Source organism: Gobius niger (genome assembly GCF_951799975.1).
Source record: "Gobius niger genome assembly, chromosome: 1".
NCBI lineage: Eukaryota > Metazoa > Chordata > Actinopteri > Gobiiformes > Gobiidae > Gobius > Gobius niger.
In genome coordinates this window covers 23,380,657-23,399,899 of record NC_136852.1, presented here as the reverse complement: position 1 = coordinate 23,399,899, position 19,243 = coordinate 23,380,657, and the positions used below count along the sequence as shown (strand labels likewise).

General features: G+C 40.2%; 2 protein-coding genes across 6 annotated transcripts in view; one reads left to right on the top strand and one right to left on the bottom strand.

Annotated features, from left to right (window-relative positions):
- Positions 1–4,431, top strand: part of sidt2 (SID1 transmembrane family, member 2) — a gene marked incomplete at its 5' end in the record, with an annotated part of 5,278 nt that extends 847 nt beyond the window's left edge. The window contains 14 exons of the mRNA XM_079558349.1: positions 655–841; positions 962–1,035; positions 1,160–1,226; positions 1,303–1,376; positions 1,451–1,574; positions 1,651–1,768; positions 1,866–2,002; positions 2,096–2,204; positions 2,778–2,854; positions 2,974–3,020; positions 3,102–3,207; positions 3,291–3,401; positions 3,525–3,638; positions 3,770–4,431. Coding sequence (XP_079414475.1) covers positions 655–841; positions 962–1,035; positions 1,160–1,226; positions 1,303–1,376; positions 1,451–1,574; positions 1,651–1,768; positions 1,866–2,002; positions 2,096–2,204; positions 2,778–2,854; positions 2,974–3,020; positions 3,102–3,207; positions 3,291–3,401; positions 3,525–3,638; positions 3,770–3,832 — 1,408 coding nt within the window. The 3' untranslated portion in view covers positions 3,833–4,431. The remainder of the gene's footprint in view (positions 1–654; positions 842–961; positions 1,036–1,159; positions 1,227–1,302; positions 1,377–1,450; positions 1,575–1,650; positions 1,769–1,865; positions 2,003–2,095; positions 2,205–2,777; positions 2,855–2,973; positions 3,021–3,101; positions 3,208–3,290; positions 3,402–3,524; positions 3,639–3,769) is intronic.
- Positions 4,432–4,991: 560 nt separating this feature from the next.
- cep164 (centrosomal protein 164) lies at positions 4,992–18,054 on the bottom strand. 5 transcript variants are annotated; one of them, XM_079557918.1, is made up of 27 exons: positions 17,914–18,054; positions 17,234–17,317; positions 16,865–16,976; positions 15,335–15,710; positions 14,963–15,091; positions 14,807–14,887; positions 14,643–14,726; positions 12,032–12,838; positions 11,324–11,368; positions 11,163–11,239; positions 10,566–10,955; positions 10,176–10,307; positions 9,589–9,790; positions 9,402–9,476; positions 9,198–9,320; positions 8,873–9,016; positions 8,722–8,805; positions 8,578–8,646; positions 8,092–8,345; positions 7,792–7,956; positions 7,174–7,342; positions 6,888–6,995; positions 6,659–6,737; positions 6,293–6,577; positions 6,122–6,185; positions 5,910–6,029; positions 4,992–5,280 (listed from the first exon to the last, which is right to left on the bottom strand). In XM_079557918.1, the coding sequence occupies exons 2-27, from the start codon at positions 17,310–17,312 to the stop codon at positions 5,187–5,189; spliced, it is 4,347 nt and encodes a 1,448-aa protein (XP_079414044.1). In that variant the 5' UTR covers positions 17,313–17,317; positions 17,914–18,054; the 3' UTR covers positions 4,992–5,186. The 5 variants fall into 5 exon arrangements, with proteins under 5 accessions (XP_079414044.1, XP_079414047.1, XP_079414045.1 ...); XM_079557921.1 differs by having other exon boundaries at positions 12,032–12,811; XM_079557919.1 differs by having other exon boundaries at positions 14,807–14,884.
- Positions 18,055–19,243: the final 1,189 nt, after the last annotated feature.

Here is a 19,243-nt window from a genome sequence, read left to right as displayed (position 1 = left end):
AATGAACTGACACTACCTGAAACCATTGTTGTTTGAAGACCCGTTTCCCACAGTTTCTCCTCGCTTTGGCCAGACGCTACAGTTCAACAAACTGCTGCGGTTCTTTCATTTGTTCTCTGTGTGTTTTTGTTCATCAGGGCAGGAGCCTTTCAAACGCCGGCCATTCCTCAATCACCTTCACCACTTTGCCATCCGCATTGGTGACGCACTGCCACGCAAAAAAGGGGCAACAATCATATTTGAAGTTTCACCAAAACCAATCAGCACTTTTAAATCAATAAAACAACAATGCATGGTCCGATTGAAGAACATAATGAGTCAATAAATTGGGAAAATAATGCATGATATATAAGAGAAAATGAAATATTCAATAACTGTCTTGAATATGGCGATAACAATATTATTCCAGCATTTCCATGAAATTTAAACCAAAAAAAATATACGCTTTTTTCCACCAAATTGTATCCAGAAAGACTTTAAAATAAAACTAAAAACTAAATACTAAATCGGGATCGTAATAAGACTGAAACTAAATTAGGAAAGTCATGACTGAAACAGAACTACATTGCATTGCATTTTTGCAGCAAAGACCCCCAAAATCAGTACAAAATCAATACAATTAAAATTAAATAGTGACACACTTTGTGGCTAAAGAAGTCCCTTTAATGGCCAGCTCTTGTGTTGTTTTTTTAAATTCTGTCCCTGTTTTTATGATATTGTGACAGAGCGATCTTTGGACAGCGCAGGACGCAGCCGGCAGGAGTCTCTCAGCTCTGTGGAGGAGGATGACTACGACACTTTGGACGACATTAACTCTGATAAAAACATTGTCCGCACAAAGGTAGAAACTCGGCCTCACTGCCCCCCCCCCCCCCCCCCCCCCCCCCGGACTAACAATGCTAACAATGTGTTGGTGTGTTTGTGATTTTGCTTCCAAACACTTTGCCTTCTCTTTTCGCAGAAATACCTGTGTGTGTCTGATCTGTCTCGGAAAGACAAGAGGATCCTCAGTAAAAAATATCAAATTTATTTTTGGTAAGAATAACATTCAGTCATGTAGAGAAGAATAGTAGGTTTGCAGTTTTTTCTAAATGTTTACTGGTATGTTGCCCAAAAAAATATTGAATACTTCAGAAACTTTTCTTTTTCTAATCTCTAGGAATATTGCCACAATTGCTGTCTTCTATGCATTACCCGTGATCCAGCTGGTTATCACATATCAAACGGTAATACATTTTCAGCCTGCAACAATTTTAGCAAAATGAAGCCAAAATATCACCCTTGCCATCTTTGAATTTTTAGGTTGTAAATGTGACAGGAAACCAAGACATTTGCTACTACAACTTCCTGTGTGCTCATCCACTGGGAGCTCTGAGGTGGGAAGTAGGACCAGAGGGAAAAGTCTCATTATGGATTAAAATCCGAATGCTAATCTATTTTTACTCCTCAGTTCTTTTAACAATATCCTGAGTAATGTTGGTTATGTGATGCTGGGGATGCTGTTTCTCCTCATTGTCCTCAAGAGGGACATCACGCACAACCGAGCTCTCGTCCGCAATGATATCAACGCATTGGTAAATTGTAGTTTATCTTTAATTATTAGATACCTAGTATTTTTATTGTAACCTTTAAAGTACATTTCTGTTGCAGGAGTGCGGTATCCCAAAGCACTTTGGCCTGTTTTATGCCATGGGGACCGCTCTCATGATGGAGGGCCTGCTGAGCGCCTGTTACCACGTATGTCCCAATTACACCAACTTCCAGTTTGGTAAGACGTTTTGTGTAGTTTACATTTATAGAATGTAGATATGTAGATAAGATGAAAATCTATGTCACATTTATTTAATTACTGATTGATTTTGCAGACACCTCGTTCATGTACATGATTGCTGGGCTGTGCATGTTGAAGCTTTATCAGAAGAGACACCCAGATATCAATGCGAGCGCGTACACTGCGTACGCTTGCCTGGCTGCGGTCATCTTCTTCTCTGTGCTCGGAGTGGTGAGATTACAATCACTCTAGAGAAGCTTCACGGTTTAAAAACATAAAGGACAGAATCACAAAAAAACTGATGCGTGAATGTATTGTTTCCAGGTTTTTGGAAAGGGCAACATGGTGTTTTGGATTGTTTTCTCAGTCATTCACATTCTGGCCACACTCCTCCTCAGTACCCAGCTGTACTACATGGGCAGATGGAGACTAGGTAAGGCCTTGTACTCAAAATACAATCATTGACGTTTAGGTGAAGTGTTACAATCAATGTAAGCTCAATTAGTTTGAAGTATTGCAAAATCGACTTTTTCAAGCTTTACATCATGTTATTATGTCATTCCCTCATTAAAAACATGCCTGAAGTGTTGCCTTGGCACATTCACGTTTTTTCATTCACATTTTTGAGTAATCTGTAAAAACTCTGATGGCAGCCATTTTAGGGATAGGTTTGCCTGAGTCCTCCTAGGAACGCCCCCACCTCCTGGAGACGCCTCTGAGCTTTCGTCACCAGCCGAGTAACCAATCACTGCTTAAAGAGACAGAGGCCTATTTCAAGACATCGCTACAGCCATTTTGAGAGAGCAATTTTATACAAGGCAGTTATTCTAATTTACTGCATTTACAGACCAACAGAAGGTTTCGTCATCATTGTAGTGTGATATAGACTGGTGCTATGTGATTGAAAAAAGCATAATACCCCCTCTTTAAGGGGATGTAACACCACCAAAATGGCTCTGTTGTCTTGAGATCAGAGAAACATATCAATTTGAATGTTGTGTTTTAGACTCTGGAGTCCTGCGGAGAGTGGTTTACATCATTTACACTGACTGTATCAGACAGTGCAGCGGTCCCATGTATATTGTGAGTAAAGCCTTTTTTATAAACTCTATTGTCTCTTGGTTGTAAAATAATCGGTCGACTGTATATTTGAGTAGCGCAGTTGTTCCTATTGCATGACACAGTTGCATTTTCTCACTCAGGATCGAATGGTTTTGCTCGTATTGGGAAACATTGTCAACTGGTCTCTGTAAGTAAATGACATTGTATTGATGTTAACTTTTAGAGACTTAAGACTAAAATCTGCGTTATTCTCCAACTTTCATCCCAGAGCTGCTTATGGACTCATCAAGAGACCAAACGACTTTGCCTCGTATCTATTGGCCATCGCCATCTGTAACCTGCTGCTGTACTTCGCGTTTTACATCATTATGAAGGTACGTGCGCTTTGGAGTAATGGAATAATTAATTGCAATAATTGTGGAAATAATGAGATTGTGTTTTTTTATGGATTTTGTAGCTGCGGAGTGGAGAGAGGATCAAGTGTCTCGCTATCGTTATTATTCTCTTCACGGCCGTTGTTTGGGGTTTTGCGTTGTACTTTTTCTTCCAGGGCCTCAGCACTTGGCAGGTCAGTGACTTAAGCAAATGTTAACAGGACTTTTTGATGGAATAACCTGGTCATTTGTTAAATTTCATGGCTGTTTTTCAATATTTCAGTAATTAAAAAGTATCTCTTCCGTCCTCCACTCAGAAAACTCCCGCAGAGTCTCGTGATCATAATCGAGACTGCATCCTGTTGTCTTTCTTTGACGACCACGACATCTGGCACTTCCTGTCCTCGATCGCTATGTTTGGATCATTTCTGGTAGGAATGTTGTTTAGTTTGGTAGCTGGTTAACAAAACAATCCTAAAGGGAAACATACAACTTGAGTAGCTTCCTAAGTAATTCCCTAACTTAACACTTTTCACACATTTCTCCCCTATCTTCCTCTTAGGTCCTGCTGACGATGGACGACGACCTCGACACTGTCCAAAGAGACAAAATCTACGCTTTCTGACGTGGCTTCAGCTCATTGCCTTACACAGCTCGTTCCTTCCCTCAGTCCTGCGTGATTTCGAAAAGCACAGCCAGTCGTCCCCTCATGCTACAAACCCATCTTGGGAAGAGCAGTACGCCCTCCTCCCTTGTAAAGAATGGACGCTTTGGTGCCAAACCAAAACTCTCTTGAAAAATGCTGTGAACTGTATTGTCCGATCGCTGCCATCTTGTTTATGAATAAATGTTTACTTTATGCAGACAATGTTAACTTGATAAAACTTTAGCCTGACTTAACTTATTTGATACCAGCTCAGTTATAAAAAAAAACAAAAAAACACTGCATTTTGAAGTGAATTTATATATGCTGTTTATAGTGAATGAATGTTTGTATATCAAAGTACCTGAGAGTACTTTATCCAATCAGTTTTGTCAGTGGCCTTGGAAAAAAACTATACCCTCTTTTGTATGCTATATAACGGTCAATCCACAGCTTCTCCGTCCAAATAGAAATGATTGTACTCTTCAAAACTGCCCTCATCTTCTGACAGCAGAGGTACTTTTTGCACAGCACTGTAAATGGATTTTGTTTGGATGTCATTGAGTGGTTGCTGAATAAAGGTGTCTTTTTCAGATAGGCATTTGTAAAAGTGTAAATGATTCTGTCAAAATAAGCTAAAAGTTCCAGCATTTGCGTTTCATTTGCATTTACGCAGAACCCTTTTGGTAGTGATGTATGCAAGAAATGTGTGTAAAAGCTTTTACTATAGCCTCAAAATTTAAAAAAAAACCATTGTATTCAAATATTTATTACAAAAATACAGTTACTTAATACACATACGTACAAAACATTAGAACTATATGTACAAAAGGCTTTAGTGTCTATGTAAAATAAATACTTCCTCACTTTTATATAGGCCTCACTTACACAACTGGCATTTACAAAATTGGCCTGACTTTTGCAGCAACATGGAGAGATTGTAACAACGCTTTGAAACGTTAAAATCAACATCAAATGATACCTATCAACAGTTAACAGATATTACTATACAGAGTCACTAAAACAGTGAGAAAAAAACAAAGTAGCTACATGCATTTTCAACTTGAGACCTGTTGTTTGGCCGAGTCTGGCGTGAAGCACATGTAAACAATGATTACTGCACTCAAAGTGTCAACATGAGCTGAAGCTGTTAAATTGACTTATTGATTATGCTAAAACTCCCTGAAATCTTTCTGGCATCAAGTTCCAAGTGAAAAGCGGCAGGCCCATTGCATGAGCCTGTGTGTAAACAGCACAGTCAGTACAACCTCAAAGTTCAAATATCACAGCGCCTTTCAAACATGATCAGAAGGGCAGGGATTTTAGTCCTACGTCCTCAGTAATGGAAAACCCGTATTTCGTTGTCGTTGTCCAAACCGAGTTGAATCAGGCCACCGTTGGTTGCAGGACGATATCGGGTCAATAAAGGACTGAGAGACTGGGTTAAGAATCAGAAATGTATTCAGCATTTGTTCACTATCAAATAACAGGTAATAAAACCGGAGCATCCAGAGAAAACACCCACAAACATGGGGAGAACATCATGCAAACTCCACACAGACTGATATATTTCTCTGACTGGCACAGAGGTATGACAAGCAAAGGGTAAATAAAGGGTAATAAACAGCGACATCTCGTGGTTTTAATCAGTTATTGCAGCATCAGCCAGCTCTTCATACAACACACGCATTTCGTTCAGAAATGTGAATGTGAACCAAGCTGTCATTGATAAACTTGTTCAGCAGCTTAGAGTAAAAAGAACCTTGAGTGCAGATGATGACAGAATGAAACAACCAAATGATGTTAAAGTGGCTACTTGCCGCGTCTCGTACAACGCAACTTTTAGCAAAATGGCATGCACACAGACAGACTGACGCGACTCAACACAGGTGCTGCTTTCTGTGCGCGATACATGTGTCAGCGCCTCGACTTATTTAGCCCATCACTAATGGACCCAACAAGGTTCAGGTGGATCAAATCGAAAGCACAAAGTTTAATCTGATAAATCTATAATTACCACTCATTTTGAGGAGGACAATATTACGTCCCAAAAGGATACATGCTGGTGTCTTTGCGTCGGATTTCGAGCCACCTCTTGTTGCTGTCAATGAGATCCTGGAGTCTGTGTCCGTCCATCTCTGTAGCACTCTGCCTGAAGGAGGAGCTCCAGCTGCTCTGACTGAAACAGCCCAACATTGATCATTTATGCAACAGAGTCATCCACTTTTTTCATTGATGTCTAAGTAAACAAAAGTCAATTCTACTTTTTACCTGAGGGGAGTGTGTGAAGAGTAGGATGTGGTTCGTTTGGAGATACTTGGTCCCATTGCTGCTCCTATGACATTACAACAGAGTTTAGCTGTAACTGCATGTGATGTACTGTAACTTGAACTCAAGATGAAGTGAAATCAAGTGAAAAATCTAAATCATTTGATTGTGTACCAGGAAATATCTGCCTAAAGCGGCTGTTGAGGAGGTCATCGGAGGTCTTTAAGCCACTGTTGATAGAGGAGCTGAACATTGGTGCTGGTGGTGCCCAGTTTTCAGACGGTTGTGGACGCCTCGAGTGGGCGGTGCTGAAGTCCAGTCTGGGTTGAGGTAAAGTGAAGGCGGGGTTTGGTCTTTGGGCTAAAGAGCCCAGGACCCCTACCACTGTGTTCAGCTGTCCCGAGATCTCCTGAAGAGATTCCACCAGCTCCTGAACCCGGCCCGGGACTGTGGGCTGATCTGAAAAGAACACATAGGTGTTTTGTAAAAATGCATTATCCCTCTATTTGCTTCAGTGTTTTCAACCACGCTCACACTCACCTCTGCTGAGCGGTGGGTCCACAGCGCTGCTCACATCGGATTCAGTCACATCAAACGTCACAGTCCTTCCAAATAGAGGCTGCAGAAACAAAACAAGATAATTTTCCAAGTTTCCATTATTAACAGGAACACAAGGCAATATGGAACTTTAACTTCAAAACAAATTATTAAAAACAATGCATCTGCTTGTTTGTATAGTGTAGCTGCTGTATGTAAAAAAAAAAAAGACCTTATCAGTCACTGAGCTCTCCAGATGGTGAAGTTTCTCCTCTTTCCTTTGTAGAAGGGAGATGCCTTTCTGAACTGTCTGCTGCAGATCACCTACGATTTTTGCCTCCTAAACCAAATACAAGTGTAAAACAAGCAAACAAAAAAACACAGGGCATAGTAGCCGATTTATTTTTACATGATTATTTGTTTCAAATAAAGCGTTATGTATCCTGGCACATCGCAAAAATCAGTATATCAATTATAGTAATTTAACCTTTCCCCAATATTACGATACAATGTGTTACCTGCTGGAGGTTGTTTATCATGTCCTCTGTGATGCCGCTCTGCAGAGCTGGGTTGATCTGTGCAGCTCTTAAAGCCGCCTCTCGCTCGACCAGTTTCCTGCTCTCACGCTCCAAGAAGACCTTGGTTTTCTGAATGGAGTCACCGTGAGATGAGATGTACCTCTTCACACTGCACAAAGAGAGACACACAACATTACAACATTTACAGTGTATCCTACTTTTTTATTGCAAAATGCAAAGACATTTTTGGGTTTTCAGTACCAGTACAGTGCTGATACCTGAACTATATAAATATATACTATTTTATATCTTTTCACTGCTTTTTCTACGTCATTCAATATCTACAATAAATCATCATAATAATATTCATGCATTCCATAACTAGTAATTATGCTCATTTATGGAAGTGAGACAACAAAGTAACCCTCCCCTCCTCCCCTTGTCTTTGGAAAGACAGTCGGACAGTGCCAAGTCAGTACAAGACTACATAAAACTGTGTGAAAATACAGCAAATAATTAGAACTGTAAGTGCAACTGCAAATTCTTTTTTGCTTTGGTAAATGAATTTTCAGGATAAAAATGCAGGTATTAATGAAATAATGGCTATGGTTGTCTTACTCGTGGATGCTGCTGGTGCTGTCGGCTGCAGTGGGAGACAGCGGTGGGTCGAGCTCCTCCATGAGCAGAGGGGGGTCTCCAACGAGACTCGGGGAAATCAACAACTTTCTGTCAGGTTTAGGGTCAACTTTGGACGTACTCGCCTCCACACCTCCTTCAAACTCACTGATGTTGACAGGCAAAGTTGACATAATTGACATTTAAGGTTTAAAAGAGTCTGTAATATTGTCTGCTTTGAAAGTGCTCTCTTGCTATAATAATTATTATTTAAATAACATTAAAGTCCATATTGCCTCGTACCTGTGTCTGAGTTGATCACAGCTCTCCTGCAGAAGCTGGACTCTCCTCTCCAGCCTGTCTCTCTCCTCTCTGCTCCTCCTCTGCTCCACTCTGGCTCTGTCCCGTTCCTCTCTGAGTAGAGCCTCTTGTGTCTTGGCCTCATCCCGTTCCTCTCGCGCGACCCTCATCAGCTCACGTGCCTGTCGCTTCTCCTCGCGCTCCCTCTCCAGCTCCTCCTGAAGGACGTCCCGCTCGTGGATGAGATGAGGCAGGGACTGAACAGACGGTGTTTTTGCATTTTGCACACTTCATATGTTCAATATATGTTTTACACTCGTTTTAAAACTATTTAGAATTTCCACTACAGAACAGAATATACAACATAGAAAATACTTGGTTACTTAAAAAACAAGCTCCTAAAAACAAAAAGTATGTTATATTAATTGACAATAAAGCAAACTGAATTGAATCTACGTTTGACCTGCAGAAATGCATTGTCTGACCTACCTCCAACTGTCTGTCCACTTCCTGTTCCTCCACTCCCAGACTTTTCCTCCTTTTGTTCAAATCCTCTTCCTGAAAATCAACAGTTAACATCAGACAATTCAATTTTTTACCCCCCAATATAACACAATCATATGATCAAGTAACCTTAGTCTGCAGCATGGCCTCCTGACTCTTGAGGCGTCTGGACCTCGACTCCAGCTCATTTGACAAATCTCTCAGTGCATTCTCCTTTAGGAAAAAGTAATAATTTGTTGAGTTAACGGTATTCTAACTTGCAACTTGCAGATGGTTTTACCTTGCGTGTGTTTTCTAGTTGTATCTTCTCGATTTGAACGTCGTGTTGCGTCCTCCATTTCTCCAGTTCAAGGGCGTGAGAGGCCTCCATCTGCTCTCGCTCATTTCGGAGGTTAGAAATCATCCGGTCTCTCTGCATGCTCTCCTGGAAGAAATGCAGACTTTTTCCAGACCTTTTCAGCCAGATTTTGACTTTCTTCTACATTCATACATTTCATCTTGCCCTGTTACCACACTAACTAACTATTGAGCAAAAACGACCCAGTGGATTTAAATGAAAGGATAGATAAAAGAAATTAACAAACTAATAGACTGTGCTAATTCACCTCATCTCTGTATTTCTCTTTGATGTCGTCCATCTCTCTCCTGTGCTTCTCCTTCAGCTGCTCCAGCTTCCTCTCGTGCTCCCGCTCCACTTCCTCGCGCACTTCTTGGAGCACGTCCGACAACTAAAAGACAAATATTCGGTTAAAATCATGGAAGACTTAAGAATAAAGGGGAAAAAAACAGGTCATAAAGTTGAATCTAACCTCTCTTCTATAGTCAGACAGATGCTGCTCAGGTTTGGAGCTCATCAGATCACTCCTCTCCCCTGAGCTTTTGACCTTTATACAGAAAACATAATACAAGCCAGTGTAAAGTCATAAAGTTGTCAGGCAAGTTAAATAAATAAGCATTTAAGTGATTGACTATGTCGTTCTTTCAAGTACTGCTCACCTCTTGTCTGATCCTGATGGCGGTGAGTGTGTCGTCTTTGTGGCTCTGAAGCCGCTCTCGCTCCACGTCCGTCTCCTTCTCAAACTCTGCTTTCAATCGCTCGAGCTCCTGCTTCTTTTTGGCCTCGAGTTTCTCTCTCTCCGCGTCTTGCTCTTCTTCTAATTCAGTTCGGAGGGCCTCCAGGACAGATTTACTCTCCTGTCTTGGGTACAAATTAATTAATTAATTACCGCCAATTGTTCAGTACTGAAAAATGTCTTTATTGTCCCTGATTGCTAGTTACCAGTTCTATTACATTGAACTTTAGAATTTGTTTGCTTAACTTTCGTTTTTTTTCTTTTCTTTTTGAGAATAGATTTTTATTCTTAAAGTGCCATATTCAGGCTTCTTACTCCATGTTGATCTAAAAATCTTAAGTGTGACCTTGGCTCTCAGAATACCTACGGTAAAATCAAGTTGTTGTTTTTTTTTGCCAACATAGGCCTGGAGCTGAATTACACTTACCAAACATAGGTAGATGTAACACAGCCTTAGCCTGTGTGCATGCTGCATATTAGAATAAGTGAACTACATTGAGGGCTGCCAACCTGATTTTTTGCTCTTGCTTCTCACGGTCTGCTCGGACGGACGCCCTGAGCTCCTGCAGGGTTCTTTCAGACTCATCACTGAGTTTAGCCTCCTCCTCTTTTCTTTTTGTCAACAGAGACTGACGCAGAGCTCTGGGGAGATACAACTCACAAGGTTAGCTTACATGTTAATGCATGGAACAAATCAAACCAGGCTTTGATGATTGACGATTTGATGATTTCAGAAACAGAAAAAGTAGTAAAGTTTTTGGAAACAAGAATTATTAAGGTTCCATCGGCTCTAAATCAGGTCTATAACAAGATTAGACCTGGCTAAATGAAGGGATAAAAAAGGAAAAAACAAATGCAAACTTTTAGATGTATGCTATATACTGTATTTGAAGAGCATACCTCAGTCTCTCCTCACTCTCAGCCTTCAGCCTCCTCTCCTCCTCTTCCTCCTGTCCCTTCAACTCATCCTGAATCTCCTGAATCCTCCTCTGCTTCTGCTTCCTCCGGCTCTCTCTCTCCTCCTCCACCTCCCGGTCCGCCATGTTCTTACACCCTTCATCTGTCTTCTCTTTACTTTCATCGGACAGTTCTGGTTCCAGGCCACGTCCGGCGCGGCCTCTCGACGTCTCGGGCCTCTTCGGTCCAAAAGATGTCCCGAAATTAGTGCTCTTAGGGAGAGGGTCGTCTCTAGTGTCTGAATGAGAGGAGTTTGAGAACGTAGGAGAAAGACTGGACTGGTGCAACGTGAGACGGTCCACTCTGGGAGCAGGCTCGTCCTTCTGCTTTGACCTGAGGAAAAAAAACAGCTTAAAGCGCATGTGAAAGTTTAACTAAGTTTAACATTTAAGTGCTGATTATGAGAATAAAGAGATAGGTTGTGAAACTGGTTCACAAACTCAAAGGATGGAGGAGCATATGCTTTTCCCCCCTTCTTTGTACCCAAAAATGATACCCCAAGCTACACGAAGAGAGCTTTTTATTTTTGATCTTAAATACCTGTTTTCAGTTGAATTATTTTCTAATGGTGGACTGATGAAGCCAGAGAGGTCTTCTGCATCTCCTAGATTCTTCAACTTTACAAAAAAAAAAAAAGATTATTATTTCTTTTAGTAAAGTGAAACACAATCAACATGCTGTAAATGTATGCGTTACTGTACCTTGTTATGAGTAGAAGATGAAGACTCACTGTGTACGCTGTCATCCTGCAATGGTACAAGAAACTTCATTGCAGGGAACTGCTAATAAGAAATGAATTCAATATTGAAAAGATGTCACAGTTATAGCAAACACACAAAACTGCGCAAAAGCAAAGCTGGCGGCATGCGACACTTCTCCCGGCAGGAGAGGTGGCATGTTAAAAAATGAGACGGCAAAGCAAACACTGAGCACTGAGGGAAGCAGAGGCGATAAACAGTGATAACTTTAAGGTAATCTGACTATGCATCCTAATAGAATCCACCTTATCCATTTTTCTTAAACTTAACTAATTAGGAAAGCATTGCATAAAGCCCATTTTATGCAACAATTTAAAAAAAGTAAGTCAAGGATCAAAGAATTGTAGTCAAACAAGCAGAAATCCTGTCCTAAGGGGCTCATTTTGTTTGGAATATGATACAAATAAAAACTATTATATCGCACCAAAAAAGTCAGAAAGCGGTCGTCCTTTTCGAATTATCAAAGGCCAAAACAAATACCTAAATCTCATCTTCTGATTCTGACTGCTCATGCTTTTCTGAAGTTGTACTATGGCTCGCATTACATAACACATTTGAAAGTGGCAGCCCCTGAGGCAGAGGAAATGGATGCCTATAGGCTCTAATGAAGGCGTGACATACAATGATATGAACTGGCTCAGCAAACACTACCTCTGCAGAATGTGGCACTTTCTCCACTTCACCCATCACCGAATCCTGCCTTTGGTCTCTTTCCTCTGCCGCAACTTTGGCCGCATCGTCAATAACATCCTCCTCATTTCCTCGCGCCATCTTTCCTTCGCCCTCTTCCTTTGATTGCGGTTCTATAGCCTCTTCTTTAATGCTTAGACTCTGCTCTTCCGCCTTGCCCACTCCTTGATCTACGTTTGCTGCTTCTGACCTAAAACCAACTATTTCTGGCTTGTCATCTGTCCCGTTTCTACCGTTTTCTTCATTGTTTTCGCTTTTGAAACTTTCCACAACTTCGTCCGTGTCTTCAAATCCCTGTTCGTCCTGCTCAGCCAAGGAATTTCTCACAGCGTCATTGCTTTTAACATCGTCTCCTTCATCACTGCCCAAATCTGCCTGGTCAACTTCATTTTTCTGACCCCTAATTTCTACACTATTCATTTCTTCTGAAGCTCTTTCTTCATTGCTTTTAATATCTTCTACTCCATCACTGGCTAAATTATCATCTTTTACAATAGAGGTGTTATTCAGGCACTCAATTTCTAAATTTTCAACTCCCTCTGCATCTTTTTCCTCTACTCCATCCAGTTTGCCCAAGCCGCCATCTTGCCTCTCACTGACATCATCTTGCTCTACACTGTCAATCTCCTCCTCGATTTCTGGCTCCGATTGGTCAGGAGTTCGATTTGGCTTTGAAGGACCGGCCTTGTCGTCTTCCCTGACTCCATCTTTTCCATGCGCCACCGGAGGAGACTCTCGGTCCTTAGTGGAGGCAAATGGAGGAACAGTCTGTCACAAAGGGAGATGTGCAAAGATACTGGGAAAAGCAAGGCCAATTCAGGAGGTAAGGAGTGGGGGTGGGCACAGACCTGCTTTTTGTCATTTTAAAATACGTCACACACAGTTTCGTGGTGGCTATTCTCAGAAATTATAGTAGAATCAAGGTTTTGCCTGATTTTATAAAAAGGGCGTGGCTTCTAGGTCTCGGTTTGCCCCCCTTTGGTTCTTAACCTCTTAACGCCCACCTGAACCGAGCACATTACCATCTAAAAGCTTCTTGACTGGAGCTTACAGCATGTAGGCCAGTGTAACGCCTCATTTGAAAGCTAAGACCTGCAAGATTTTTGTCATTGTTTTGTTGTTGCTTTTTCATCCACTAAATTATTTTTTTGCTTTTTCGCTATGTTTTTGCAGCCCATTTTCCTGTGTTTTTGTCGCATGTTTTGTTGCTTTTTTGATGCTTTTTTATCCTCACTTATGTCTCATCTTCATCGCTTTTTTGTAACTGTTTTGTTGCTTTTTCATCACTGTTTTCTTGCACTTGTGTCACGTTTTTGTTTGATTTTTTTTGTTACTTTTTTTGCTGCTAATTTGTTGCCTGTTCTAATGGTTGTTGTTTTTTCAAGAAGCTTTTAGATTTGGGTCAAGTCAAACTGGAGAAAATGTGCTCGGTTCAGGTGGGGGTTAAGAGGTTAAATGCATGAAGAAAAAATTAAACAAAGATCCTTCAATGAGGAATAGCTTAACCTTGCAACCTCAGCAGATGGCAGTAAAAGCAATGATAAGATATAAGATGTAATTTATTAGAAACCTTGGTCTGTAATAATGAGGAACACTTGATCTGCTTTGGTCCACACTGTATTTACTTGGTAATTCATTTAAAAGTGCATTATGTAACATTTTATACGGAGCAAAAGTTTATATTAGTGCATATTAGACCTCTCCTCTGGGTGGTTAGCATGGCGCCTTTATTTTCCATCCTAGTGGCCTCTAGAATGCACAGGGATCAGTTGTTTTTTAGGGTTTCTTGGTGGAACGTATGCGTAACCATGAAGATAGTTCCATCACCCACTGGGTCACTGATAGGTCAAATACGCACAAATATGAACTTTTATTACATAATGCACCTTTAAGTGAACACAACATTTATTAGCCACTAGAATGTAAAAAAATAAGAAAGGAAAAGAAAAAAATCCATATGTTTTACAGCCAATTCTTATCTACTGATATATAATTAAAACAATCCAATTGCTAATGGCATCCCAACCAGTTTTGGGGCAAATTAAAAATCAAGTTGCAACAGTTTCTATGAACATAATCTCAATGCTCTGTCAAGTATTTAAGGATAATACAAAAACACTGCAACAACTCATTTGGCGAAACAGTAGCAGTGACAGTAAGCAGAGAGCAGAACAAAGAGGAAGGCACAGTGACAGCCGCGGCCATAGGACAAGTCCCAACAGCACAGCAGCTACAGGGAGGTCAGAGGTGAAAGTTCGAAGGTTAAAGGTGAGAGGTGACACGAAAGAGACAGGAGACAATTAACGAAAGATGGTTAAAAGACAACAACCAAATATTTGTTTGACACTGAATTATTATTTCTCATTGGCCACCAGTCATAAAAAACATTCATATCTTAGTATGTGAATGTGTAGTGAGAAGCATTTAGATTTCAAACAAAGGGTAATCTGTTCGCTGTGTTAGTTAGCACGTTGTCAATTATGTTAACGGAGTCAAAGTTATTTATAAACCACCATTTACTCCAGTGTAGTTTTAATCATACTAAAGGCCGACATTGGCTGATTTGTTTTACCTGTTGTGAAGGCGGGTCAGGGCTCATGTCTCTAGAAAGAGCGAGGTTTTGCAACTCTGGGGCTTCTCCACTGCCTTCACTCTCCTAAATAATGAAAATATTATTAGACACACACACACACACACACAGAGACACAAAAACATGATAAATAAAAGGATCAGTACCTCGTATTGTAGGCCACCCCCAAGATCATCGATATCCAAGAGGATGTTCTTCAGCAATCTGTCTGAATTGTGTCGACTCTGCTATAAAATATTCACGCTTTCTTTAAAAGTAAAAAACATTAACATTTGAAACTGACTAAGACAAAGTTTAACTACTTTAGTTTCTACTACTCCATTTTCATCTTCATCATCGTCGTCATCATCGTCCAAGCCAGGTAGATTCAGGGACGCTCTCTCTTCTCGTCTGCTGCCCAAGATGCTGGACTTACCACTGCTCCGGGGGTCCTACCAGAACAGTTACAAAGATCACAAACCATAAAGGGGTTTTCTGAAATATTGTGTACGGAGAACCACGCAATTACATTTTTTCTAATATCTATCAACAAACATTTGGTTCCATGGTGTCTTCAAAACAAACCTAAAGCCTAGGGGATAATACAAAGCCTACTTTTAAACCCAATTAAAAGCTTTTTGTGCCTTATAGATTTTTTGATTGCTCTACCTGATCTATGCATTACAAAACATTACCCCCAGTGATGTCTTGAGTGGCTCTAGTCCCCCGGCGCTTCCCAAAGGTCGTCTCAGAGGCGGGATTGAGCCCAGGGGTGCTAGTCCCGGAGCGTCCAAGCCTCTGAGCGGAGCCAGTCCCCCGAGTGGAGACGTTATGGGTCCCAAATCAGAGCCCAGCGGGTCCTCTTTCTTCTTTTTCTCCTTCTTCTCTTTTCCCTTTTCTTTCTTCTTCTTCTTGTCCTTCTTGGCGCCTGCTCCTCCTGTGCTCGCTGCCTGTTTACACCTCTCTCGTTCCTGGGTCACAAGGTTGCGATAGTTTTCGTCACCTGGATGTTCCCACGATGACTGTCCCGTGGAGAAGTTGAAGTAGTAAATGTCTCCAGTTACATCTTGGCTGTAGAAATAAGCAAACTTTTTTTTTTAAAAGTTTCTACATGTTTTGTGCAAAAACAACATGATTAAAAAGTAATTCTGTTTTAAAAGTGTATTTTGCACCAACTTAGGGCAGAGAGGTTAAAGGAATAGGCCACCGTTTTTACATACTGAGATATGTTCTTACCTTAGCTTTGACGAGTTCTTTAGGACCTGTCTGGTCTTCACACGTGCCTTCAGTCACGTAAACACAGCGCAGACAGCGTTAGCATTTAGCCTCTCCCTCTCTCCACTATATCTCCAAAACAGGTCAAGATAGAAGCTACCAAGCTCTTCCACGTTTTCTCTATTTAAATATGGTTACGTGAAGTGTTACACTACAAAATATAATTACACAAAATTAAACAATGTGGATTTTCTAAGCGGATAAAAGGGGGAACTATATTGTAAGGCGTAGTAATACCAGGAGTAGTTTGGCATCCGCACAGTAAAGTGAAGATTACTGCGTGGATTTCGAACTACTCCTGGTATTATTACACCTTACAATATAGTTCCCCCTTTTATCCGCTTAGAAAATCCACATTGTTTAATTTTGTGTCATTATACTTTGTAGTGTAACATTTCACGTAACCATATTTAAATAGGGAAAACGTGGAAGAGCTTGGTAGCTTCTATCTTGACCTGTTTTGGAGCTATAGTGGAGAGCAGGAGAGGCTAAATGCTAACGCCGTCTGCGCTGTGTTTACGTGATTGAAGGCACGGGTGAAGACCAGACAGGTCCTAAAGAACTCGTCAAAGCTAAGGTAAGAACATATCTCAGTATGTAAAAACGGTGGCCTATTCCTTTAATTTACCTTTTGGTCACTGTAGTGGTGTAACAGAATAAACATACTACCATTTTCTTTTAACTGTAAAAGGAAAAAAATAAATTGAACAGTGTTGATTGATATTAAAAGTGGCTTAGAGATTAGAATAATCTCTTGTAAAGCCATATATGTTTGAACAGTAATTAGTGGTTGTTTTGTCAACACAGAACTAAAAGGATCAGTGCAGCTGACATGTTCCTCCTGAGGCTGTCGTTATGGAAACTCCCTCCAGCATCACATGTCAAAACCAGATTTTAATCCTTGAGTTGTTTCAAGGACAAAAAAACACTGCTTGGATTTTGTTCCTCACCAAGGTTTCCAACCAGTAGGGAGAGGGGCGATAACTCCCTCTCGAGCCAACCACATCAACTCAGGCTCAGCGTCTGGGTCAATCCCAATTTCTTTAGCGTAATCTCTGACCTCTGGAAAAACAAGAAGGTCGTATTTGGGTAAACTTTGGGACTTTGAAAACAAATGTTGACATTACAGGGCAGCAAAAATAGATGACAATTTTACTTTTTAATTTATTTACTATTTACGAACACAGTATATATGAGCGATCGATGCTCAGCAATATCATAAAGTACCCCAAAAAAGGAATAATTCAATAAATTTCACTCATGTCTACAACAATATAATAATGAAATAATATATGAGTCCTTATTATAAACGTGCTTACCCTGTTCAGACGGTATGTAGTCATCGTCATATTCCTCTTCAAGAATAAGCTGGTCTCCAACAAGAACAGCTCCAGACATGGTCACTGCAAAAAGAGGAGAGAGTATAATTAAAAGTATCTGATTTTGGTGAACAATGTCAGCATTTGCGAATTTCCGTGTATGGTGGAATAAAGAAAAGCTGATGGAGGTCAGTGTGACCGAAACGTTGCAGCACTAAAAGCAACACACACAAAAAAGTGAGACTTTAGTGAGACAGTGTGCGTGAGCTATATTTTCAAGTGAAGTATACTCCTCTCTTACTCACATGTCGCCTTCTTAGAGAGCTTCTATTTATTGTGTAAGGTGTAATAAAATAAACGACGGCAATTACTAGCTGCAAAGCCAAAGCCAAGCTTATTTTAGCATATATAAGTGGTTAGATATGGTCCCCTAACAGGATTAAGATTAGTCAGTAGCTGGTGTAGCTTTGAATATCTTTTTAGAGCAACTGTTTTTTTTTCTTCTTAACTACAGTGTGTATTGTGTGAGGTTGCAAATGGATACATTTAGACTAAAACGCATCCCGTTCGCCGGCTTAAGGATTTAAACATTATCGAGGCGCCACGAAGCTTCTCAACCATTAGCTGAACGGGGAAACGCTTTGGCTTATCTCAATCATTTGCACCATTCAGCAAATTACCTCATAGATCTTTGATCGGAGTCGTTTTGCTTGTAGTTCTAATGTCGGTCGGTTTTCGTGTTGGACATATTTATTGAGCATATAACAAGGAAAGATGCAAAAGTTTTGTTACACTCGCATCACCAAGGACGCTATCGGTGCTTCCTGTTGACGTTGAAAGCGCAACGCTGATTGGCTGTTCTTCTTCTTCTTGTTTAATAGAAGATGTCATTTACTCTCAAATGCATTACCGCCACCTTCTGTATTGGAACGTGACTCGGCCTTTGCACAACTATATCTATTGTATGAATGAATAGTACTGTTTTAATATAGATTTTAAAATATTTGGGAACAACAAGTACATTATGGAGGACTGTGGCTGCCAAAACAATAAATATATCTCTAAATAAATAAATAAATAAATAAATAAATAAATAAATAAATAAATAAATAAAATAAAGATCAAATGTGCAAAGAAATGCATGCATTTATTATGATAACTGCATTTATTTATTTATTTATTTATTTATATATATTTATTTATGTGTTTATTTATATATTTATTTATTTATTTTTGTATTTATTTATTTCTGTATTTATTTATTTATTTCTGTATTTATTTCTGTATTTCTCTTAATGTACGCAAATTATAGGGTGGGGCTGGATGCCGCTGCTGTAAGCTCATTGGTTAATCTTTCTTCATGCACACAGACTGATTTCAGACGCCTTATCCAGCATAGACACTGCCAAACATGAGCTCTGCTTCAGTCTATTGACAGTGGCACAGATAGTAGAACGGGTCATCTTGTGACCAGCGGTTCGAATCCTGCAGGGGCACACTGTCGTTGTGTCCTTGGGCAAGACACTTCACCTGCCTTGCCTCCAGTGTCTGCGTACATTGGTGTATGAATGAGTGTGTGAATGGGTGAGCGGATCCTTGCTGGAAAGCGCTTTAAGTGCCTAATGAAGGTGGAAAAAACGCTTGACTATTAAAATCCTTGGCCTTCTGATCATGAGACTACCCGCTCTACCCACTGCACCACTGACACCTTTGTACACTCTGTGCTGGATAAGGCGTCTGAAATCAGTCTGTGTGCATGAAGAAAGATTAACCAATGAGCTTACAGTAGCGGCCTCAAGACCCACCCCATGATTTGCATACATTAAGAGAAATACAGAAATAAATACAGAAATAAATAAATGAATACAGAAATTTAAAAAAAGGTCCATAAATAAATAAATAAATGAATACAGAAATAAATAAATAGATACAGAAATAAACACAGAAATAAATAAATACATATAGAAATAAATAAATACAGAAATAAATACATATAGAAATAAATAAATG